Source organism: Mesoplodon bidens (genome assembly GCF_964165515.1).
Source record: "Mesoplodon bidens genome assembly, chromosome: 1".
Lineage (NCBI taxonomy): Eukaryota > Metazoa > Chordata > Mammalia > Artiodactyla > Ziphiidae > Mesoplodon > Mesoplodon bidens.
Genome location: NC_138176.1, coordinates 63,856,067 through 63,882,603, shown reverse-complemented (window position 1 = coordinate 63,882,603; position 26,537 = coordinate 63,856,067). Strand labels below are relative to the sequence as shown.

General features: G+C 40.0%; 1 protein-coding gene across 3 annotated transcripts in view; it reads left to right on the top strand.

Annotated features, from left to right (window-relative positions):
* The window catches only part of CC2D2A (coiled-coil and C2 domain containing 2A), a 142,169-nt gene that overhangs the window by 83,349 nt on the left and 32,283 nt on the right, over window positions 1-26,537 (top strand). For all 3 annotated transcript variants that reach the window (XM_081226369.1, XM_081226370.1, XM_081226371.1), the window contains 6 exons: window positions 10,821-10,977; window positions 13,168-13,315; window positions 18,165-18,303; window positions 20,456-20,659; window positions 22,282-22,374; window positions 23,340-23,431. In XM_081226369.1, the coding sequence (XP_081082495.1) occupies window positions 10,821-10,977; window positions 13,168-13,315; window positions 18,165-18,303; window positions 20,456-20,659; window positions 22,282-22,374; window positions 23,340-23,431 (833 nt within the window). The remainder of the gene's footprint in view (window positions 1-10,820; window positions 10,978-13,167; window positions 13,316-18,164; window positions 18,304-20,455; window positions 20,660-22,281; window positions 22,375-23,339; window positions 23,432-26,537) is intronic.

Sequence of the window (26,537 nt, the reverse complement as noted above, 5' to 3'; positions counted from 1 at the left end):
TAAATAAAAGAAATTCTTTTGTCATAAAGCTGAATAAAATCAATTGGCCAACAAGATTTAATGAGATATTTGGGAAGTGTAATCACGTTTATGAAAGACCTTTGTAAGCTTCAAAGTATTATAAAAATGCACATGCTTGTTGTCAATTTTATGCCCAAACAAAGAAGGAAAAAACATTTATTGAGCTCATACAGAGGGAAAGAGGCTTTTCATCCATCTCAGCTAAACTGCACCACTGCCTTCCTGCTGAGCTTTGGGTAACATCCTCATTTTACAATGAGAGCAAAAGTGAGGGGAATGTCATGCCCAAGGTCACACAGCACAGCTAGTAAGTTGCAGTGTCAGGATTCAGTCCCAGACCAGTTGAACCACAAGGCTGCCCTGTCCTGCCCACCACACTGCCCTCCGCAGGCTGTGGGAGGAGCTGACAGTCATGTGGGGAGTAAAACAAGTCAGGTAAAAAAAATCTGAGAGCCATACTACACCCAAGTCTACCAGCTGTTCAGAGAAGAAAACTATTCCAGGCAACGGATTTATCATCTAGCAACTTACTTCTATTAACAGTTCTATGTTTAACCTTTTGAGGAACTGCCACATTGCTTTCCAAAGTGACTGCATTATTTCACATTCCCACCAGCAGTGTGTGAGTTTCCATTTTCTCCTCATCCTTGCCAACACTTGTTATCATTTGCCTTTTTGATTGCAGCCCTCCTTGTGGGTGTGAAATAGTATCTCAGTGTGGTTTTGCTTTGCATTTCCTTTATGGATAATGATGTTGATTGTTCATACAAGCATTATTCATAATAGTCAAAAAGTGGAAACAACCCAAATACCCATCAAGTAAAATGTGACATAGCCATACAATGGAATATCATTTGGCAATAAAAAAAGAACAAAGTACTGATACATGGTACAACATTGCTGATTCTTTAAACCATTAAGAATGAAAGCTAAGTGAAAGAAGTCAGTTACAAAGAATCACAAGGTGTATGAGTCCATTTACTTAAAATGTCCAGAATAGGCAGATCTATAGAGACAGAGTATATTTGTGGTTGCCTAGGGCTGTCGGGAATGGGAGGTGAAAAGGGAAATAATTGCTAGCGGGTATGAGAGTTTTTTCAGGGTGATGAAATGTTCTAAAATTGATTGTAGTGGATTTTGGATTTTGTGAGTTTATAGCATTTGTCACCTTTTTAAAATTTATACTTTGTTGTGATTTGTTCTCATTCTAAATAAATAGTCTCTTCTGTAAAAATAAATAAATAAATAAATTTTGTCCACAAAATCAGAAAAAAAAATAAAATAAAATAAAATGGCAGTTAACCTGCTCCCATCTAAATATATTAATTCACAGATGGTAGGTAATGAGCAGTCAAAGGGAAATCAAACAAGATCCCTACTCTCAGGAATCTCACCATCCAGTAAGACAAATGATGCATAAACAACAAATTTCAATAGCGGGAATAAGCATTCCCACAGGGAAATCACAGAGAAAGGTGGTGGCACCTAAGTAAGTATGGGTGGGCATGTGGCAGGTCTCACTCAGTGTCCAGTACAGCAGGGGCACCTTCCAGGGAGGTAAAGCCCCTGCACGAAGTGGGCAGTGCACCCTCGCCTTGCTGAGAGACCAAGCAAGCCCCTTGAGAGTCTGAGAGGAAGTCAGAGACAGGAAGAGTTCGGTGGCCTTTTGATCACGATGGCCCATGCTAAGGTGATCCTTTAACCTTTGATTGTAGCCATTGTTTTTATAGCACTTCCATGTTTTGTGGTTCTTTCATTCAGATTTTAAACTATCTTTCAGTCATTATTTCTCACCAATCTATCTAAAGTAATTATACCTTATGGATCATGGTTATGGCTTTAAAAGGCTTCTTAATTGTTTAATCACCTTCCTGATTTTCCTTGACCAATGAGGAAGATGTAAGAAAAAGTGTACGAGTTTTGAAGTGAAACAGTTGTAGATTCAAATCGCAGCTTTGTGACTTAAGAGATGAGGGACTAGGGGAAGTTTCTCCCCTTTGTCGAGCCACACACACATCCATAATCTAGAATTGCTGTGTCTATTATTGCGCTTAATCTTTACCACAAACCGTCCTTCGTAGGATTGTGGTTAAGATTAAACGAAATAACAGATGGCTTCATACAAAGGAATGTCTCAGTGAATTAAAATTTGGGGGGAAGTACAAAAAATTTTAAAGAAAAAGCCACCATTTTCTCAGACTGAAACTTGATGCCAGTGTGTCCATAATTGAACAGGTCAAACCAAGGTCTTCTGTGCAATAAACAACAACCTGCTACATGTTCTTTAAGGTCTGTGATATTATAAAACTGGCAGGCTCTTATAAGAGGTTGAGATAAGCAAAAAAAAATGGCCCTCCTTTCTCCATCAGAGTTCTGAGCCAATAAAAATATAGAGGAAAAGTTAAAAAAATGTAAAAAGAGAGGGGGATCACCTATAAATTAATAGAGCCTTGAGGGACATAGCAAGCAATTGCAATGTATGGAATAAATTGTGATGTTAATTCAAAGTAATTTTTGAGACTCTAAAGAGCATTTGAAACTTACTGATATTTGACATTATTAAGGAATTACTGTGATACTAGTATTGTAATTATGCCTTTTTTTTAATTTTATATTTTTTATTAGTTTCTGCTTTATAACAAAGTGAATCAGTCATACATATACCTCTATTCCCACATCCCTTCCCTCATGCATCTCCCTCCCTCCCACCCTCCCCATCCCACCCATCCAGGCGGTCACAAAGCACCGAGCTGATCTCCCTGTGCTCTGCGGCTGCTTCCCACTAGCTATCTACCATACGTTTGGTAGTGTATATATGTCCATGCCTCTCTTTCGCTTTGTCACAGCTTACACTTCCCCCTCCCCATATCCACAAGTCCATTCTCAAGTAGGTCTGTGTCTTTATTCACGTTTTACCCCTAGGTTCTTCATGACATTTTTTTTTTTTAATTCCGTATATATGTGTTAGCATACGGTATTTGTCTTTCTCTTTCTGACTTACTTCACTCTGTATGACAGACTCTAGGTCTATTCACCTCATTACAAACAGCTCAGTTTTGTTTCTTTTTATGGCTGAGTAATATTCCATTGTATATATGTGCCACATCTTCTTTATCCATTCATCCGATGATGGACACTTAGGTTGTTTCCAGCTTCGGGCTATTGTGAATAGAGCTGCAATGAACATTTTGGTACATGTCTCTTTTGGAATTATGGTTTTCTCAGGGTATATGCCTAGTAGTGGGATTGCTGGGTCATATGGTAGTTCTATTTGTAGTTTTTTAAGGAACCTCCATACTGTTCTCCATAGTGGCTGTACCAATTCACATTCCCACCAGCAGTGCAAGAGTGTTCCCTTTTCTCCACACCCTCTCCAGCATTTATTGTTTCTAGATTTCTTGATGATGGCCATTCTGACTGGTGTGAGATGATATCTCATTGTAGTTTTGATTTGCATTTCTCTAATGATTAATGATGTTGAGCATTCTTTCATGTGTTTGTTGGCAGTCTGTATATCTTCTTTGGAGAAATGCCTATTTAAGTCTTCTGCCCATTTTTGGATTGGGTTGTTTGTTTTTTTGCTATTGAGCTGCATGAGCTGTTTATAAATTTTGGAGATTAATCCTTTGTCAGTTGCTTCATTTGCAAATATTTTCTCCCATTCTGAGGGTTGTATTTTGGTCTTCTTTATGGTTTCCTTTGCTGTGCAAAAGCTTTGAAGTTTCATTAGGTCCCATTTGTTTATCTTTGTTTTTATTTCCATTTCTCTAGGAGGTGGGTCCAAAAGGATCTTGCTGTGATTTATGTCATAGAGTGTTCTGCCTAAGTTTTCCTCTAAGAGTTTGATAGTTTCTGGCCTTACATTTAAGTCTTTAATCCATTTTGAGCTTATTTTTGTGTATGGTGCTAGGGAATGATCTAATCTCAAACTTTTACATGTCCCTGTCCAGTTTTCCCAGCACCACTTATTGAAGAGGCTGTCCTTTCTCCACTGTACATTCCTGCCTCCTTTATCAAAGATAAGTTGGCCATATGTGCGTGGGTTTATCTCTGGACTTTCTATCCTGATCCACTGATCTATCTTTCTGTTTTTATGCCAGTACCACACTGTCTTGATTACTGTAGCTTTGTAGTATAGTCTGAAGTCAGGGAGCCTGATTCCTCCAGCTCCGTTTTTCGTTCTCAAGATTGCTTTGGCTATTCGGGGTCTTTTGTTTTTCCAAACAAATTTTGAAATTTTTTGTTCTAGTTCTGTGAAAAATGCCAGTGGTAGTTTGATAGGGATTGCATTGAATCTGTAGATTGCTTTGGGTAGTAGAGTCATTTTCACAATATTGATTCTTCCAATCCAGGAGCATGGTATATCTCTCCATCTATTTGTATCATCTTTAATTTCTTTCATCAGTGTCTTATAATTTTCTGCATACAGGTCTTTTGTCTCCTTAGGTAGGTTTATTCCTAGATATTTTATTCTTTTTGTTGCAATGGTAAATGGGAGTCTTTTCTTGATTTCATTTTCAGATTTTTCATCATTAGTGTACAGGAATGCCAGAGATTTCTGTACATTAATTTTGTATCCTGCTACTTTACCAAATTCATTGATTAGTTCTAGTAGTTTTTCGGTAGCATCTTTAGGATTCTCTATGTATAGTATCATGTCATCTGCAAACAGTGACAGCTTTACTTCTTCTTTTCCAATTTGGATTCCTTTTATTTCCTTTTCTTCTCTGATTGCTGTGGCTAAAACTTCCAAAACTATGTTGAATAAGAGTGGTGAGAGTGGGCAGCCTTGTCTTGTTCCTGATCTTAGTGGAAATGGTTTCAGATTTTCACCATTCAGGATGATGTTGGCTGTGGGTTTGTCATATATGGCCTTTATTATGTTGAGGAAAGATACCTCTATGCCTACTTTCTGCAGGGTTTTTATCATAAATGGGTGTTGAATTTTGTCGAAAGCTTTCTCTGCATCTATTGAGATGATCATATGGTTTTTCTCCTTCAACTTGTTAATATGGTGTATCACATTGATTGATTTGCGTATATTGAAGAATCCTTGCATTCCTGGAATAAACCCCACTTGATCATGGTGTACGATCCTTTTAATGTGCTGTTGGATTCTGTTTGCTAGTATTTTGTTGAGGATTTTTGCATCTATGTTCATCAGTGATATTGGCCTGTAGTTTTCTTTCTTTGTGACATCCTTGCCTGGTTTTGGTATCAAGGTGATGGTGGCCTCGTAGAATGAGTTTGGGAGTGTTCCTTCCTCTGATATTGTTTGGAAGAGTTTGAGAAGGATGGGTGTTAGCTCTTCTCTAAATGTTTGATAGAATTCGCCTGTGAAGCCATCTGGTCCTGGGCTTTTGTTTGATGGAAGATTTTTAATCACAGTTTCAATTTCAGTGCTTGTGATTGGTCTATTCATATTTTCTATTTCTTCCTGAGTCAGTCTTGGCAGGTTGTGCATTTCTAAGAATTTGTCCATCTCTTCCAGGTTGTCCATTTTATGGGCATAGAGTTGCTTATAGTAATCTCTCATGATCTTCTGTATTTCTGCAGTGTCAGTTGTTACTTCTCCTTTTTCATTTCTAATTCTATTGATTTGAGTCTTCTCCCTTCTTTTCTTGATGAGTCTGGCTAATGGTTTATCAATTTTGTTTATCTTCTCAAAGAACCAGCTTTTAGTTTTATTGATCTTTGCTATCGTTTCCTTCATTTCTTTTTCATTTATTTCTGATCTGATTTTTATGATTTCTTTCCTTCTGCTACCTTTGGGATGTTTTTGTTCTTCTTTCTCTAATTGCTTTAGGTGCAAGGTTAGGTTGTTTATTCGAGATGTTTCCTGTTTCTTAAGGTGGGATTGTATTGCTATAAACTTCCCTCTTAGAACTGCTTTTGCTGCATCCCATAGGTTTTGGGTTGTCGTGTCTCCATTGTCATTTGTTTCTAGGTATTTTTTTATTTCCTCTTTGATTTCTTCAGTGATCACTTCGTTATTAAGTAGTGTATTGTTTAGCCTCCATGTGTTTGTATTTTTTACAGCTCTTTTCCTGTAATTGATATCTAGTCTCATAGCATTGTGGTCAGAAAAGATACTTGATACAATTTCAATTTTCTTTAATTTACCAAGGCTTGATTTGTGACCCAAGATATGATCTATCCTGGAGAATGTTCCATGAGCACTTGAGAAAAATGTGTATTCTGTTGTTTTTGGATGGAATGTCCTATAAATATCAATTAAGTCCATCTTGTTTAATGTATCATTTAAAGCTTGTGTTTCCTTATTTATTTTCATTTTGGAAGATCTGTCCATTGGTGAAAGTGGGGTGTTAAAGTCCCCTACTATGATTGTGTTACTGTCGATTTCTCCTTTTATGGCTGTTAGTATTTGCCTTATGTATTGAGGTGCTCCTATGTTGGGTGCATAAATATTTACAATTGTTATATCTTCTTCTTGGATCGATCCCTTGATCATTATGTAGTGTCCTTCTTTGTCTCTTCTAGTAGTCTTTATTTTAAGGTCTATTTTGTCTGATATGAGAATTGCTACTCCAGCTTTCTTTTGGTTTCCATTTGCATGGAATATCTTTTTCCATCCCCTTACTTTCAGTCTGTATGTGTCTCTAGGTCTGAAGTGGGTCTCTTGTAGACAGCATATATATGGGTCTTGTTTTTGTATCCATTCAGCCAATCTGTGTCTTTTGGTGGGAGCATTTAGTCCATTTACATTTAAGGTAATTATCGATATGTATGTTCCTATTCCCATTTTCTTAATTGTTTTGGGTTCATTATTGTAGGTCTTTTCCTTCGTTGTGTTTCTTGCCTAGAGAAGTTCCTTTAGCATTTGTTGTAAAGCTGGTTTGGTGGTGCTGAACTCTCTCAGCTTTTGCTTGTCTGTAAACGTTTTAATTTCTCCATCAAATCTGAATGAGATCCTTGCTGGGTAGAGTAATCTTGGTTGCAGGTTTTTCTCTTTCATCACTTTAATTATGTCCTGCCACTCCCTTCTGGCTTGTAGAGTTTCTGCTGAGAGATCAGCTGTTATCCTGATGGGGATTCCCTTGTGTGTTATTTGTTGTTTTTGCCTTGCTGCTTTTAATATGATTTCTTTGTGTTTAATTTTTGACAGTTTGATTAATATGTGTCTTGGTGTATTTCTCCTTGGATTTATTCTGTATGGGACTCTCTGTGCCTCCTGGACTTGATTAACTATTTCCTTTCCCATATTAGGGAAGTTTTCAACTATAATCTCTTCAAATATTTTCTCAGTCCCTTTCTTTTTCTCTTCTTCTTCTGGAACCCCTATAATTCGAATGTTGGTGCGTTTAATGTTGTCCCAGAGGTCTCTGAGACTGTCCTCTGTTCTTTTCATTCTTTTTTCTTTATTTTGCTCTGCAGCAGTTATTTCCACTATTTTATCTTCCACCTCACTTATCCGTTCTTCTGCCTCAGTTATTCTGCTATTGATCCCATCTAGAGTATTTTTCTTTTCATTTATTGTGTTTTTAATCGATGCTTGATTCATCTTTAGTTCTTCTAGGTCCTTGTTAACTGTTTCTTGAATTTTGTCTATTCTATTTCCAAGATTTTGGATCTGGGAAATAGAATCTTGGATCATCTTTACCATCATTATTCTGAATTCTTTTTCAGGTAGACTGCCTATTACCTCTTCATTTGTTAGGTCTGGTGGGTTTTTATCTTGCTCCTTCTCCTGCTGTGTGTTTTTCTGTCTTCTCATTTTGCTTATGTTACTGTGTTTGGGGTCTCCTTTTTGCAGGGTGCAGGTTCGTAGTTCCCGTTGTTTTTGGTGTCTGTCCCCAGTGGCTAAGGTTGGTTTAGTGGGTTGTGTAGGCTTCCTGGTGGAGGGGACTAGTGCCTGTGTTCTGGTGGATGAGGCTGGATCTTGTCTTTCTGGTGGGCAGGTCCACGACTGGTGGTATGTTTTGGGGTGTCTGCGGACTTTTTATGATTTTAGGCCGCCTCTCTGCTAATGGGTGGCGTTGTGTTCCTGTCTTGCTATTTGTTTGGCATAGGGTGTCCAGCACTGTAGCTTGCTGGTCGTTGAGTGAAGCTGGGTGCTGCTATTGAGATGGAGATCTCTGGAAGATTTTCGCCGTTTGATATTATGTGGAGCTGGGAGGTCTCTTGTGGACCAGTGTCCTGAAGTTGGCTCTCCCACCTCAGAGGCACAGCACTGACTCCTGGCTCCTCAATTTGGAATGATTTGTTGTCTATTCATGTATTCCACAGATGCAGGGTACATCAAGTTGATTATGGAGCTTTAATCCGCTGCTTCTGAGGCTGCTGGGAGAGGTTTCCCTTTCTCTTCTTTTTTCTCACAGCTCCTGGGTCTCAGCTTTGGATTTGGCCCCGCCTCTGCGTGTAGGTCGCCGGAGGGCGTCTGTTCTTCGCTCAGACAGGACAGGGTTAAAGGAGCAGCCTCTTCGGGGACTCTGGCTCACTCAGGCCGGGCGGGAGGGAGGGGCACGGAGTGCGGGGCGAGCCTGCAGCGGCAGAGGTCGGCGTGACGTTGCACCAGCCCGAGGCGCGCCGTGTGTTCTCCCAGGGAAGCCGCCCCTGGATCCCGGGACCCCGGCAGTGGCGGGCTGCACAGGCTCCCGGAAGGGCGGTGTGGACAGTGACCTGCGCTCGCACACAGGCTTCTTGGCGGCGGCAGCAGCAGCCCCAGCGTCCCACGCCCGTCACTGGGCTCCGCGCTTTCAGTCGTGACTCGCGCCCGTCTGTGGAGCCCCTTTAAGCAGCGCTCTTAATCCCCTCTCCTCGCGCACCAGGAAACCAAGAGGGAAGAAAAAGTCTCTTGCCTCTTCGGCAGCTCCAGAGTTTTCCTGGACTCCCTCCCGGCTAGCTGTGGCACATTAGCCCCCTTCAGGCTGAGTTCTCGCCGCCAGCCCCAGTCCTCTCCCTGCGCTCTGACCGAAGCCCGAGCCTCAGCTTCCAGCGCCGCCCGCCCTGGTGGGCGAGCAGACAAGCCTCTCAGGCTGGTGAGTGCTGCTCGGCACTGATCCTCTGTGCGGGAATCTCTCCGCTTTACCCTACCCAGGTATGTGGGGAGTTTCTTGCCTTTTGGGAGGTCTGGGGTCTTCTGCCAGCATTCAGTAGGTGTTCTGTAGGAGTTGTTCCACGTGTAGCTGTATTTCTGGTGTATCCGTGGGGAGGAAGGTGATCTCCGCGTCTTACTCTTCCGCCATCTTACCCGGAAGTCGTAATTATGCCTTTTTATATCCTTCTCTTTTAGAGATACATATTGAAACATTTACAGTAAAATGATGTCTGAGTTCAAAATACTGGTGGAGAGTCAAATGGTTGAGAGTGTAGATAAAACCAGATTGGCCATAAGTTAATGGTAATTGAAGCTAGGTAGGTGATGGCTTCGTGGTATATTCTTCTTCTAAGATTACATATATTTGAAATTTTCCCTAAAAGATCTTTTTAATAAGGAAAAAAAATCACATATCTACTGATAAAGATGAATTTGGAGAGCGTGGCTTAAATGTGCCACTCATGGGCTTCCTGCTGAGCCCCTGAATTAGGCAGAGGTAAGCCCTGAACAATCACAGGTTTCTTGGTGCATCCAGCCTGTTAGAATACCTCACAGTGGTACTAAGTCTGGGGTTTTGTGTTCAGTTCCTATGCAGCCTCTGCTTTGTCTTTGCCCCAGTAGTCCCTCGAAGCTCAATCAGCCATCTTGTGAATGTGAGCTGGTAGATACCAGGGAGATGAAGCCAGGATATCAGCCCAGTACAAATCCATCCTCATCCTTATCCTTGGAAAAGAATTCATATCACGTGCCATGATACAGGGAGGGTAGGCAGAGAGGCTCCGTAGTGTCATTTTTGTGCATGCAGGTGGTAAATGGAAAGTATTAATCAGAGGGAACTCTATTGCATAAGAAGAAGAAAAGAAGTACTTAATTTGTAGAAATAAAAGAGTAGAATATGCATTTTAGAGAAATGTGTACCAGCCAGAGAGGCCTCATGGGAAGAAAGAATAAAACATAGAAAGGAAGCCAGCAGAGCTGTGAGATATTTTATCTTTTACCACAAAAGAAATGACCCAAGAATACAGGGAAGCAGAGGGTCCTACTGAGACTGTGTTGTATATTCATAATCTGTGGTTGCCCTGGCAATGGGTCCTTCATCTCATGGTGATGGCATTACAGTAAGACACACCACAGTAATTAGTATCAGAGCTACAGGTGGTCAAGTTAGCTCCATTTTGGGAGAAGGCTTGAGAAGAAGCTGGATAGGATTTCAGCAACTAACAAATAAAATGAGGTCTTGAAGGAAAGGACTTTGAGAGATTTACCAAATAACAGATTTGAACCTGATACCCTAGAGTACTTCTAGGTATGGTGCATTTCCTATTGACTTTGAGGTTGGTACAGATAATAAACCATCTAGCGGCATGTCCATATTGTCCCACCTTTCAACCTGATGGCGTTTCTCTCTGAAATAATCTGAACCAGGAGAAAGAGGAAGCCCATTCTGCAAACTACTGTGTATTAGTTTGACATAGAAACAATTGCAGTCGCCTGATCATTTGATTAACCTCTCTACCCCAGGAGATTAGGCCAGGCAAGAGGACAGGGTGCCAACAACGTGACCATAAATAGGGTATAACCTGGTCTCCATGGAGACCATAGCAACACAACTCAACTTTCCACTCTGAGATGGGTGCTCTTGACTAGAACAGTGACCAGCACAGAAAAATGTACTCATGATCTGGGAGTGAGCACCCTTTATTGCTGTTTTTATTTGGCTGTTTCCCTTCCTCAATTTCAGGTATATGAAACAGTTGGACACAGTGGTACCACCTTGCTAGCAGAAGTGTTTCTGCCTATTCCTGAAACTACTGTTGTCACTGGAAGAGCACCCACTGAAGAAGTGGAGTTTAGCAGTAACCAGCATGTGACACTGGACCACGAGGGAGTTGGCAGTGGTATGGAAAGCCTCAATGGCTAACGGATTCATGGTCAAATTTGAACATATCTTTTTTTTTCACTTATCAGACAAGCAGATAATTATAAAATTGCTACCAGAAAAATTAAAGCAATAATCATATACAATTTTTGGCAAAGTCATTTTTATATACCATGGGTGGCCAGAAAATTCATATAACTGTGCAAGTTTAAAGTAGTTTTACCATGTGAATTAAGGGCCTTTAGATTGCCTTTGACACCTTAATTCAACTTCTAGGAATCTTTCCTAAGAAAACAATTTGAAATGAAGACAAAACTTTGTGCATAAAAAAAATGCACCTCACAGTGTTATTTGTAAGGCTGAAAAGTTTGAAATAAATAATAGGGAGATTATTAAATAATATTCTCTCTTATCTCCTTCTACAATTCTGATTAAATATATGATGGACTGTCTCACTCTGTCCACCATGTCTTTTAACCTCTCTTTAATATACTTGACATCTCTTTTTTTCACTTTTATATTCTGTGCAATTCCTTTAAGTCAGTCTTCCAAATCATGAATTCACTTTTTGGCTATGTCCAGTCATTGAAACTCATCACTGCGTTTCTTGTTTCAATGATTATATTCTTCACCTCTAGAAATTCTATTTAGTTTTTTACAATCAGTTCTGACAACTTTTTGTCCTTTTCTGACTCTCTCAATCATTTCTTTTATTCATTAATTCATTCATTTATTCTTTAAAACACATTAAAATATTTTCCAATATTCTGTATCTGATCATTCTAACACCTATCTGCTTATTGGTCTGATTCTGATTCTGTTTCCTCACATGCCTGGTGATTTTTTATTATGAGATCATATCTGGAACTTTATCTTCAAGAATTCTTTGAGTCTCTAAACTGATCACCAGTCTAAGAGTCTGGAGGCTTAAGCTTTTAGTTCCAGCTCTGCTACTGACAAGGTGTATGATCCTAGTAATCATGTAACCTCTTTGAATACCATCTTCCTCATTCATAAAATGAATCTAATAATAACAACCTTAATGTCATATAGGGTTATTTTGAAGATCAAGATGGAGTGTTCAGTATGAAGGAAAGATCTTTGAAAAACACAAAGATGCTGTTATAGGGTTAACAGCGGTATTGTTTTTGTGTTAATAATATTAACTGGAACTCTCCAAAGCATGAAGTTGCTATATTTCATGCTTGAAAATCTTTACTTCCTTTACTTGATTAAATGCCCTGCCCCGAGACTTTTTTTTTTATCACTAATGTCCAATCAGTGAGGGCCAAATCAGTGAGGCTTTACCGTCGCTACAAAGCTGAGCAATAGTACCTGTGGAATGGTCAGCGTTTGCCAGGCATGTCTGAGTCTTTGCAAGTTTTACCTCACTTAACATGCTGTTCCTCACTCCAGGCACACTCTGACCTTAGGGCCTTTGCCTTTGTTCCTTCTGCCAAGAAGGCTCTTTCGCAAGATACCTACATGCCTCACTTGAGCTTTCTTCAGGCCTTTATTCAAAAGTGACTTCTCATGGGCCTTCCCTGGCCACCCCGTCTGAAAGTTCAACCCCTGCCTCCTCCAAACACACATTTTCTATACACCTTCCCTAATTTGTTTCTCTTTTGCATTTATCACTCTCTAACATACTGCCCATGTCTCTTACTTATCTTGCTTATAACCTGTCGCTCCTACTTGAATGTAAACTCCATGAGAACAGGAATTCCTATCAGTTTTGCTTCTTTACTGCTATCTTTGTGACCAGAATAGTGCCAGCATGAAGTAGGAGCTCAAAGAAGTATCTACTGAATGAATGAATCAATGAATGTCTTCACAGTAATCCATAAAAGGGGGTACTATTATGTTCCCTAGTTTATACACAATGAAACCAAGGTTCAGAGAAGTTAAGCAATTTGTCCACACAGCTGTTAAGTGGCAGAACCAGAATATACATGACATGCAGCTGGTCCCACTCCAAAGTGCATCGTTTATTATAATGCCTACACTCTGCTGTCAAGAGATAGAGCCAAGTGGCCGATGGTGAGCGTCATTCCCTGAAGAAGTTCAGTAATGTTGATTTGAATTATGTGTTCCATCCCCACCACTCCCACCCACTCTGTTCCATTTGTCTACTTTTCTGCTTTCTTACTAGCACTGGGCTCACTCCCTCTTTCTAAACGACATCCTATTTAATCTGCTGTTTCCCCAGGAGTACCCTTCTCATTTGAAGCTGATGGTAGTAATCAACTGATTCTAATGACCTCGGGGAAAGTGTCCAACAGTGTGGCATGGGCCATTGGAGAAAATGGGATTCCTTTGATTCCTCCATTGTCACAGCAGAATATTGGATTTAGAAGGTAATGTATGGCTAGAATAAGCTGATGAGCAATGTCAGCATTGGCATGAACAATATCCAGAGGGAAAAAAGCTTGCAATATCACATTCTTTCCTTTTATTGTTATGTGCCAGTATTTTCAGGGGTTTTTTTTTTGTCAGTAAAGCACTTTACCTTATTTAATCTTCACCAATTAACTGTGAAGTATTCTTTTCCCAATTTCACAAATGGGGAAAGTGCATAGCACATAGCTGTATATATCAATATTTGGCCCTCAGTAAAGGTTAACTGTAAATGATGATTGGTGTAGAACCTTCTGATTATATGAAAGTCCCTATTCTCAGCCCCCTTCCTTGATTGCTAGCCCTAGGTTTCTACTCAGAATATCAGAAATGGACTCTGGGCCTCACTAGTTCACTCCAGATGGACAGACCCTCTCTCCTTGTGGTTGATGCCTGTCCAGGCAGCCTGGACTGTGTCTTGCTTCTGTCCTTCCCCAATGGATGTGTCTTGAGTGGATCATCTTACCACTGATGTCTCAATTGCCTCTGTAAAATAAAAGGATTTATCTTGATCACCAAGAAGACATTTCCCAAGTCAAAGACTGTCATTTTCAATGTGTGGAGAAACAGACTAGGGCTGGTTTTGTTCCCTTTACACCCTCTCCATCCAGTGCAAATGCTTGTATCCATGCGGTAAAAACAACAAAGCCTTTCTCAGCCAGGACCCTGGCAGCATTTCCAGTGGAGGCTCCTTTAGCCTTTGAATATAAGCCCTTTGTATTTGGTTCACTGAGTTTTATGCTGGAGAAATTTCCTGGGGATGAAAGCTCCAGCTCCTCAGGAGAGGAGGTAAAACACTGTGAGTGATGAGAGGTGCAGTCCTGTTAATAAAGCCCCAACTCATAGAGGGAACCTACCGCAACATAATAAAGGCCATATACAACAAACCCACAGCAAACATCATTCTTTTTATTTATTTATTTATTTTGTGTGGTACGCGGGCCTCTCACTGTTGTGGCCTCTCCCATTGCGGAGCACAGGCTCCAGACGTGCAGGCTCAGTGGCCATGGCTCACGGGCCCAGCCGCTCTGCGGCATGTGGGATCTTCCCAGACCGGGGCACGAACCCGTGTCCCTTGCAACAGCAGGCGGACTCTCAACCACTGCGCCACCAGGGAAGCCCCAAACAATATTCTTAGTGGTGAAAAACTGAAAGCATTTCCTCTAAGATCAGGAACAACACAAGGATGTCCACTCTCACCACTATTCTTCAACATAGTTTTGGAAGTCCTAGCCATGGCAAACAGAGAAGAAAAAGAAATAAAAGGAATACAAATTGGAAAAGAAGAAGTAAAACTGTCACTGTTTGAAGATGACATGATACTATACATAGAGAATCCTAAAGATGCCACCAGAAAACTACTAGAGCTAACCAATGAATCTGGTAAATTTGCAGGATACAAAATGAATGCACAGAAATCTCTTGCATTCCTATACACTAATGATGAAAGATCTGAAAGAGAAATTAAGGAAACACTTCCATTTACCACTGCAACAAAAAGAATAAAATACCTAGGAATAAACCTACCTAAGGAGACAAAAGACCTGTATGCAGAAAACTATAAGACATTGATGAAAGAAATTAAAGATCATACCAACAGATGGAGAGATATTCCATGTTCTTGGATTGGAAGAATCAATATTGTGAAAACGACTATACTACCCAAAGCAATCTACAGATTCAATGCAATCCCTATCAAATTACCAATGGCATTTTTTATGGAACTAGAACAAAAAAATTTTAAATTTGTATGGAGACACAAAGGACCCTGAATAGCCAAAGCAGTCTTGAGGGTAAAAAACGGAGCTAGAGGAGTCAGACTCCCTGACTTCAGACTATACTACAAAGCTAAAGTAATCAAGACAATATGATACTGGCACAAAAACAGAAATACAGATCAATGGAACAGGATAGAAAGCTCAGAGATAAACCCACGCACCTATGGTCAACTAATCTATGACAAAGGTGGCAAGGATATACAATGGAGAAAAGACAGTCTCTTCAGTAAGTGGTGCTGGGAAAACTGGACAGCTACATGTAAAAGAATGAAATTAGAACACTCCCTAACACCATACACAAAAATAAACTGAAAATGGATTAGAGACCTAAATGTAAGACTGGACCCTATAAAACTCTTAGAGGAAAACATAGGAAGAACACTCTTTGACATAAATCCCAGCAAGATCTTTTTTGATCCACCTCGTAGAGTAATGGAAATAAAAACAAAAATAAACAAATGGGACCAAATGAAACTTAAAAGCTTTTGCACAGCAAAGGAAACCATAAACAAGACAAAAAGACAACCCTCAAAATGGGAGAAAATATTTGCAAACAAATCAACAAAGGATTAGTCTCCAAAATATATAAACAGCTCTGCAGCTCAATATTAAAGAAACAAACATCCCAATCCAAAAATGGACAGAAGACCTAAATAGACATTTCTCCAAAGAAGACATACAGATGGCCAAGAAGCACATGCAAAGCTGCTCAACATCACTAATTATTAGAGAAATGCAAGTCAAAACTACAATGAGGTATCACCTCACACCAGTTAGAATGGGCATCATTGGAAAATCTACAAGCCACAAATGCTGGAGAGGGTGTGGAGAATAGGAAACCCTCTTGCACTGTTGGTGGGAATGTAAATTGATACAGCCGCTATGGAGAACAGTGTGGAGGCTCCTTAAAAAAACTAAAAATAGAATTACTATATGACCCAGCAATCCCACTACTGGGCGTATACCCAGAGAAAACCATAATTCAAAAAGACACATGCATCCCAATGTTCATTGCAGCACTATTTACAATAGCCAGGACATGGAAGCAACCTAAATGCCCATCAACAGACGAATGAATAAAGAAGATGTGGTACATAGATACAATGGAATATTACTCAGCCATAAAAAGGAATGAAATTGGGTCATTTGTACAGACGTGGATGGATCTAGAGACTGTCATACAGAGTGAAGTAAGTCAGAAAGAGAAAAACAAATATCGTACATTATCGCATATATGTGGAACCTAGAAAAGTGGTACAGATGACCGGGCAGGGCAGAAATAAAGACACAGATGTAGAGAACGAACATATGGACACCAAGGGGGGAAAGTGGCAGGGGGTGGGGATGATGGTGTGATGAATTGGGAGATTGGGATTGACATGTTTACACTGATGTGTACAAAATGGATGACTAATAAGGACCTGCTGTATACAAAAATAAATAAATTTAAGTTCAAAAAAAATAAAATAAAATAAAGCCCCAACTCAACCAAGGTGACCACACTGGCCCCCTTGGAGCTCAGTCATGTCCAAAGTTGGTGCTTATGTTGGTTGCATAAGTGTTCATTTTTTCTCTTTTATTTTGGCTACAAGTGGTCCCCAGTTATCTGGGAGATGAGGCCTTCTGGGCATCCTGCACCAGATACAGAGGCACCTGTCACTAGTCTGGATCCAGGGACTCAGGACAAGTTAACGCACTGGGCAGAGTTGTAGGAATGCAGGGTCACAGTTGCATTCCTTCTATTTATACTTCTTTTCTCCCCCAGTTTTACTGAGATGTAACTGACATATAGCACTGTATACGTTTAAGACGTACAACATAATGATTTGGTATTTGTACATACTGCAAAATGATTATCACAATAAGTTTAGGTAACACATCCATCACCACACACAGTTATAATTTTTTCCTGTGATGAGAAATTTTAAGATCTGCTATCTTAGCAATTCCCAAGTATACAATAGAGTATTATTAACTATAGTCACCATGCTGTACATTAGATTTCCAGAACTTATTCATCTTATAACTAGAAGTCTGTACTCTGGAGTTCCTTCATCCGTTTCTCCATCCCCCTCACCTCTGGCTCCACCAATCTATTCTCTGTTTCTATGAGTTTGTGTTTTTTAGATTCCACAAAGAAGTGAGATCATCTCACTTAGTATAATGCCCTCAAGGTCCATCCAGTTGTTTCAAGTGACAGGATTTCCTTCTTTTACAGCTGAATAATATTCTATATATGATACATATATTATACATATGTATCATATTTTATTTATCCATTCATCCATTGATGGACACTTAGGTTGTTTCCATGTCTTAGTTATTGTAAATAATGCTGCAATAAACATGGGAGTGCAGATATCTCTTCAGGATACTGATTTTGTTTACTTTGGATATATCCCCAGATGTGGGATTGCTGGATTATATGGTTGTTCTACTTTTCATTTCTTGAGGAGCTTCCATACTGTTTTTCATAGTGGCTGCACCAATTTCCATTCCCACCAATAGTGCACAAGGGACCACCTTTTTTTTCATATCCTTGCCAACACTTGTTTTCACTTGTCTTTTTGATTACAGCCATTCTGACAGGTGTGAGGTGATATTTCATTATAGTTTTGATTTGCATTTCCCTGATGATTAGCGATGTTGAGCATCTTTTCATGTGTCTGTTGGCCACTTGTACGTCTTCTTTGGAAAAATGTCAGTTCAGATCCTTTGCCCATTTTAATTAGATAATTTGTTTTCTTGCTACTGAGTTGTATGAGTTCCTTATATTTTTTGGATATTAACCCCTTATTAGATGTGTACTTTGAAAATACTTTCTCCCACCATTCAGACTTCTTTATTATGCTTATAACATATTTAATAGTAATCATCAAGTAAAGAAAAATGTCAAAAGTCCTTCCTTATGATCAGATTTTCTCTCATAGGGAATAGCCTCCTTAAGTAGTGCTGTCCCTGGGATTTTGTGGTCTTAATGCAAACTGCTCTGTGATAAAGTCGGTCTCATGGAATCAACTTTCATTTTCAGTGCTTTGAAGAGAGCAGATGCCATCTCATCTATTGGCACGTCAGGACTGACAGACATGAAAAAGTTGGCCAAGTGGGCAGCAGAGTCCAAGCTTGACCCCAATGACCCCAGCAATGCCCCTTTGATGCAGCTTATCTCGGTAATGTGACAGGAGATCTGGACACGCACCACTTCTCCACTTGGTGTGATAATAACAGAAATGGCTGGGCCTTGACACACATTTTCTTTCCCATATGTTCTCCTGCGCAATAGTGTTTAAGAGCATGAAGCCTGGGTTGAATGACAGGTTTAAATTTTAGCTCTGTACCTACTGGCTGTGTGATGAAGGCAAGCACTCATGCCCCTAAGCCCTGTGATGCCCTCACAGTGTTGTCAGGAGGAAATGAGCTGCTGCGGATCAACATCTAGCTGGGCACACGGTCAGTGTGCAGTCAACATCAGCTGCTGCTGTTGTTGTGTTACTCTTACCTCTAACCTCTGTAAAACCCCTAAAAAAAAGGTTTCAATTTTCCCGTCCTGTGGAGAGACACTGAACCCAGACACTCAGGGTTCCTTGCTCCACATCCCACAGACGGTAAGGACACGGCTCCAAGTTGATGTGATTTCAGGCCCTGTGCTCTTTCCATCATACTTTGAAGGGCTGATGGGGCATTTTCAGAAATGGTGGTTTTGTTTGTTTTCTTGTTGGATGATTAACTAGATTACCTTTTAGGTTTCATTGAAGTGTTTTTGATATAAATTGCTTGTATCTATCATAACATTCAAAATTTTTTCTTCAGTGAATTTGTAAATAAAATGGAACATTAGTCAGTAAATGATTTCTCTTGGTAACAAATACAATTGCTTTTACTCCCAAGTTCATAATTTCCACAAAACCTAATAAACAAGTAGATGATCCAGAAAGTGGCCATAGCAACACATTCTGTGATCATGTTTCTTAGTTTGAGTCCATCAGTAGGGTAAGTATAACCAGGATGAAAACTTTCACTTCTCCCCTAGTGATTCTAAGATAAGTCCCAAAGCAAGCTTTGGTTTATTCTGACTTTTATCTTCATAAAATCTCCTTCCAACATGATACTTAGTGCATGTTGATACTTAGAGAACTATTAGAAAGAATAAATTATCTTGTTTAACCAAAACATTTCTTGCATAATTGGTGAATGAGTGAAGTCCCAATATATGTCTTCATTGTTTCATTTTTGTTTTATTAATTAAAATGAAAATATCCACCTTAAAAAAAAAGAAAGAATAGGCCATATTACCTGAAGTGTAGCCTATTCCATATAAAGCTTTCAAATTATTGATATGTTTCAATGACTAGCTTTAAATTGACAATAATATAGTGCATATGTCCCCTTCATTTTTTTTTTCTTTTTAACTATTTGCTTCCCATAGAAGGACAAAACACAGAGTTTACCTTCCTGACTGGCCTCTTTTTTATGAACCAGGATTTTCACAGCAGTATCACCTTTCCCATCGCAAAGCTCCATCAGTTCTCTGCTCCCTGAGGAGAAGCAGAGACCTGCCCAGGAGGAGGTTGCAGCTGGCAAAGCACCCAGCAGAGGAACACCAGACACCTGGGCAGAGTGCAGCCCACACCTTCTAGTCTCTCAGTGGTGCTGAAGCCGCACTTTCTGTACCAGGGTACAGGGGCATCGGAGGCTGGTGCTTGGGTCCATCTCTGGTTCAGTTTTCTCAGTGACCAAGGCCATGAGGTGCTGTGCAGGGACAAGAGAGCATGGCTGTGGAGCCAAGTGAAGCTGATCAGCCGACTCTAGGGCCTTTATCTACATTTGTGCATAAATAAAGTCCAAAAGTTATATTTTAAAAATATTTTTAAATATATTTAAAATGTTAAAGTGTAAAAATATTTCAAAATACATTTAAAATACATACACTTTATATACACTATGTATATGAATAATCTTATTTGCAGTAGGCACTTGGTAATACACTGATTTAAATCTCATATTTTTCAGTCTGTATATTTTCATGACAAATATTAGAGGAGCGTGTGTACCAAAAATGAACCTTTTAACTTTTATTTCTCTGGAAAAATGATTCATGATACTTTTTATAGCTACTAAATGAATATTAGTAGCTATAAAAGGCAGAGTAGCATCTGCCTCATTACCATTATATTTTAGTGTATTTTCTCTTTAAATGAAATGATGGATGTTTCAAGTCTCTGTCTAAAACTGTTAAAACGTCATTCCCAAAAGCTCAATGCCAAGTTTCTTTGGATGAAATCTGCCTGTTATCTAGAGTTTTGTATTTCTTGGTTTTTATAGGTTGCTACCAGTGGTGAATCCTACATCCCTGATTTCTTTCGACTGGAACAGCTACAACAGGAATTTAACTTTGTTTCAGATGAGGAATTAAGCAGATCCAAACGATTCAGGCTTCTTGGTCTTAGAAGCCAAGAGGTGCCAGAATTCCGAAATTATAAACAAATTCCAATGTATGACCGAGAAATTATGGAAAAGGTATTCCAGGTGAGAAATTGGCTTATTTTATTATTAATAAAATAACAAAATATCTGCTGTGCCATTTGATATACTATTATGTATGTATTTTGTTGTTGTTGCTATGTTCTCAGTAGCAACATTAGTTCCTCTTTTGTAGTACTTTACATAACCTTCCCATTATTTTTCTTGAATCCAATGTTTAAATAATATCTTTGTCTCAGTACAATGACATCTAAACTAGGAAAAATTAGAGTTGTAGGGTTGAAGAGTCTCTTAAGTGTTAATGTGGCAAAGGATTGTGCCTTAGTCAGGAATTCAATGCCATTTTAATCCAGTAAGTATTTACTAAGCACAAAGCACGGTGATAAGCACTGCAGGTAAAATAGGTGGGTAGGATTTGAGCAGCCTTGGGGCAGGGGGCCAGGAAGGAAGTGGGGAACAGTTCTGGGCATCCTAGACAGGCAGCAGGATGCACAAAGGCTTGGCAGAGGAGGGAACATGGTGGGCATGGGAGCAGGGAGCCTTTGAGGAGTTACAGGTAATAGGCTTGTGTATATGGGGCAAGCCAGTGAAAGCCAGACAAGTCTGTGTTTGATGAGGTAAAGGGAGAGCCATTAGAAGTTAATACCAGGACTGTATGATTTTTCATGCAGAAATTATTCTGCGAGAATATTTTTGGTTATTTGGTTCTTTATATTAGTTTGGACTTGTGATTATGTGATAAAACCCCAATTTGAACTAGCTTATGAACGAAGGGGAGTTTATTAGATAACGAAATCACAAAATAGAGTTAAACATCTAAAACATGTGAATGACAGGAGTTCATCTGTGTCTCAAAGACACCCAACTATTGCCAGGCCCCTTCGCCATCCTGTCTGGGCTTTCCTTGGTATGATGACTTCATTTTCCCCCGTTGTAGACAGATTTCCCTATTTGATCACTTGGTCACCAATATCATCAAGTTCACATCTAGTAGCCTCAGCCAGGAGGGAGAGGTGTGTCCTCTTGAGTTTAAAAATCTTGGGGACAACTTTTGAGCCACCCGGCCTGGGTTAGGGGCCACCCTGGGCATTCAGCTGTGACCAGGGAAGGAGTGAAGGGGAACGTGGCAGCTCCCTGGGGACCCCATGGAATTTTATTGATAGAAAAAAGAGAAAAGTGCAGTGGCCTAAGAAGACAAAGCCAAAGGCAGCCATTCCTCTCCTTCAAGTAGGTGACACAAGTCAGCTGCAGCCAGACGCTATTTACTATTTCTGTAATTGCTTTACTTGAAATATAAAAGGCAAAAATTAAGCAGGGACTTTGGCCCTTCTTAATTGTTTGGGTGAGCTTAGCATCTTGTTTGGGTGAACTTATCTTCTTGAACTACAGCGACTCTACTATCTCTATTTCTTTCTGCATGAACATTGTAACTTGTAATTACATATTTCTCTTCTACTTATAAGGCAGTTCAATCAACTAACTCCAAATCCTGGATACTGCATCAAAGATCAATTCTGAACCAAAAGATCAGAAGGAACCAGAAGGAACATTTAGAACCATTATTTGTGACTTAAACCACGTGATAAATAATTCTCTAATCTCAAAAAGGGCATGAGAGAGTACTAGTATTTTTAAATCATAAAAGTATGGCTTCCTTTTAATTTTAGGACTATGAGAAACGGTTACGAGACAGAAATGTAATTGAAACCAAAGACCACATAGATACCCACAGGGCCATAGTAGCCAAGTACCTCCAGCAGGTAAGGAAAACCATTTTAAACAGTCCTCATAGGGGAAAAATAGCCAACATCCTACGGTTGGAGGAGGGAGGTCTCTCTTCTTAACCCCTGTAGGCTTATTTTCTCATAATTACAGATTAAAATTGATTAACAGCTATCTTCAACTTTGGAACACAGTTACTTGGTTCTCCTTTTTATTAGTTTGGACTCATGATTATAAGTGATAAAAATCCAATCTGAACTAGCTCAGGAACCAAGAGGAGTGTATTCAATGAGGAAACACTGAAAACACTAGGATGTGTCTCCGTTTATTATCAGTGGTTATCTTAAGAGGGGGTATGATTACAAGGGATTTCTTAACTTTCTAAGTCATGGTTTTTTTTAATATTTGCATTTTTGCATCTTATTACCTTTGTAATAAAAAAAGAAGTTTTATAAATGACATACTAACTGCCCTTCTGCACTAGAAAGTCAAAATATCCTTTTGTCCTTCCTTCAATTTAACTTATAAGAAACACCCTAGTGGCTAGAGTACATTTTCCTCATCCAGTTGATCTACCCTGTAGCTCATGTATGAAAAAAAAAGAATATTTATGACACTTAAGAGGTCCTCTCTTTAAAGAGTAATTAGGTAGCAAGTCAGTTTGAATAGGGGAAGAACTTCAGAATCAGTTCTGAAGTGTGTGTGCTTTGAGACGGGTCCTAATTTTTGTAGTTGTTCATTCATTCATTCAGCTAAATTTTCCGATCCTGTCTGCCAGGAATTTTCCCAGGTCCTGAGAATACAGCAGAGAACAAAATAGAATCCCTCTGCCTTAGGGAGTTTATGCTAGTGAGGAAAGCTGGATGATTTACAATAGGAAGAGGTCAGAGCTGCGGAAAAAAGTAAAGGTGGTCTGTAAAGCTGCACTGAGGTGACATTAGAGCAGTGAAGTGTGTGTTCATAGAACAAGAACATTTTAAATAAAACGTATTTCTTTCCTCAGGTTAGAGAATCAGTGATAAATCGTTTTCTAATTGCAAAACACCATTTTCTTCTTTCGGATTTGGTAGTAGAAGAAGAAGTTCCCAATATCAGGTAAAAAAAAAAAAAAAGAGAGAGAGAGAGACCTTTTTGTTATTTCTTTTAAAATTATTTGTATTGTATTATATTAAAAATTTCATGTAAATATAAGATTTTTATCAGTGTATGGTGTGCATTTGGGCCCCTAATAATACTGGAAACTGGTAAAGCATGATTAATGCCTAATGTTACACACTAGTTGGGGTGTTTCTGTTAGAACAAGTCACACGAGATCCTCTCCATCACATCCAGTGGACCCCATCTCACCTCCCAGCACCTCCAAGTGAACTTCACCAGCCTTGGCTATCTTCTCATTCCAGTCACATGAAGTTTTGACAGCATCCCCTCCAGCACATCATCCTCCTGCTTTCCTCACTTCCCTATGCCAGGGTCTCCTTTATTCTCCCATCACAGGGCAGTGGGGGTGGCTGAGAACTTGCCCACTGAGATTCTGGGTGGCATGGAGAGGTCTGGTTCCAGCACCACAGCTGGGAGACACAGAGCTGCCATGTGTTTGGTGAGGGGCAAGGGCAGCAGGGAAAAATGGATATTTACATAGAAGTTGGGAATTGACTGTGTTTGTTTGCTTGATTGTCTCCCTATCATTTAGAATAATCCTCAAATGGTCTCAACTTGAGGTGGATGCATGAAAGATGAAAGAGAACTTTCTATACTGGTGGGCTTGCACAGTCTATTAACTTCATGACCCCCCCCTGTGATTAAATCTCTTGGTCTCCTGAAAAGGTCATTTCCTATGCATGTACTTCCTCTCCACCATCAAGTTGGCAAGGAGACAAAAAACTGTGCAATCCATGGCAGCCCCTTCTTTTGGCTTTGCCTCCATCCTCGTACAGAAGGGAGGCTGTGCCCACGTAAATTCATGCAAACCCTCTCTCTTTATTCCAGGCCCAGAGTCCAGTCATTGAATGTTTGTTTTTTTCAGTCATGAAAATTACACTTTAGAATAGATGATGATTTTTCATGCTGTTTTTCCATTTCTTTTCTTTCTTTTTCTTTTTTCTGCTTTACTTTCTGCATTAAGTTCTGAAGGCTCAGGGTATGTTCTTCCTTCTTTTAATTCTGGTTTGTTTTTCGCTTTAAATTTAAATGTTTCTGTATATAATGGTCCCAGCCACCAAGATGCTCTCAAGCTGACTGTTAGGGAGGCAGCAAAGTCTCATGATAGGAGGCATCTCTCTGAGAGGGAGAAAGTATTGAGAAAAGAAGGGATGTGCCATGTCACGACCCTCAGCAAAGGTTTCTCTCTGAGGTCCCAAAGTTTGGGTTAGGTAGCTGTCCTGGCAGAGGGATTAAGAAGATGGGCTGTAATTTGTAACAACATGGATGGACCTAGAGGGCATTATGTTAAATGAGATGAGTCAGACAGAGAAAGACAAATACCATATGATTCTTGCTTATACGTGGAATCTAAAACAACCAAACTAATAAAAACTGAGACTAGAATGTTGGTCAGTAGGTGTTGGGGGTGGGGGAAACTAGGGAGATGTTTAAGGGCACAAACCTGTAACCAGTAGATAAATCAGTCCTGGAGATCTAATGCACAGCATAGTGATTATAGTCAGCAATACTGATTATAAACTTCAGAGTTACTAAGAGACTAGATCTTAATAGTTCTCATCACAAAAAAAGAAATAATAATGATGTGAAGTGATAGATAGAGGTGTTGGTTAATGCTACAGTGGTAACATATTGCCATATATAAACGTATCAAACCAACACATTGTACACTTTAAACGTATACAGTGTTATATGTCAATTATATCTCAATTAAAATAAAAAATAAATTAAAACGTACAATGAGTCAAAAAAAGATTTGCAAAAGTGTAAAACAGTGTCACTCTCCTCACACTCTTTGTTTTGGAAAGGAGAGTTATTTTTCATAATTTTATATCATGTTAACATGTAATGGGGCTTATTCTTGTCTTAAATGAGTTAATGAATAAATATATGTAAATGTTAAAAGAAGAAGCAGCTGGGCTGTGTAGTCAGTGTGATCTGATTTTGAACCCCAGCTCCCTCTCCTCCTATTTAGCAAATTCTATCACCTCTTGGAGCCTCCAGTTTCTTCATATGAAAACTGGGATAAATATACTTGTAGGGATTAGAAATATTATACGTAAGGCACCTAGCACTCTGCTTGAACCAGAGAAGTGCTGGTAAATGGCGGCTCCTCTGCACTCTGTGGGATGGAAGACATTGGGAAGCAACTGGGAACAACAGCCCCTGGAAGCCCCTTGGAGCCATCGTGTCCCCGGCTGGCATGTGTCTCTTGGAAAGAGGGCTCCAGTCCAGCAGGCTGCCTGACCAGCTCTGATACCCACAGGGAAGCGGAGCAGCATGAGCGTTGCCAGCCCAAGGCCAGCTCTGCACCGCTGGCTTTGTTCTGTGGCTCTTGGGCATAGTCATTAACGTCAGCTTCCTGATATGCAGTCACAGTTGTGTTTCTGTTTAGTCTCTGGGGCAGAATTAAGTTATTTTCTCCATGGCCCTTTCTCCCCCGTGATTCACTGCGTTGCTTTCATCTTCCAGGAAGTGTTAATGGAGGTCATCTCAGTGAGAGGTAGAGAGATGTGAGAGAAGGATCCCCCTGCTCCGCCTCCCCCTCCCTTCCTCCTGTCTCCATCCCCTCCTTTCTCCAACATAATCACTGGCATCATAATCATTGTCATCGTCCCAACAGTCACTGTGTTAGGGCCTCTAATGCTAGACCAGTGCCAGGGTGCTCTGTATACACCTCCTCACAAAATCCTCTCAACAACCCCATTTTACAGATGATGAAACAGAGACTTCAAGAGGTGAAATAATTTGCCCAAGGTGAGCAGGAGTCACACCTAGTTTTGCCTAACTCCAGAGAGTGAGGTATCCCTGGAAGGGCCTGAGAAGGCTGCAAACATCAGTTGCCATGTGAATGCGGCAGGCTAATGAGTGCTCCAGGAGCCCAGGAGAGGGATCCCCCCTTCAGGCTGATGTGGCCGGGCCTCTGGGGAAGGGGAAATACTGGCCCTGAAAAGTGGTAAAACTGCAGCCGTGTGGGTGGATGAGGAGGAAGGTGGAAGGTGGCATTCAGCGTGCAGGATTGGCATGAGTGAAAGCAGACAGT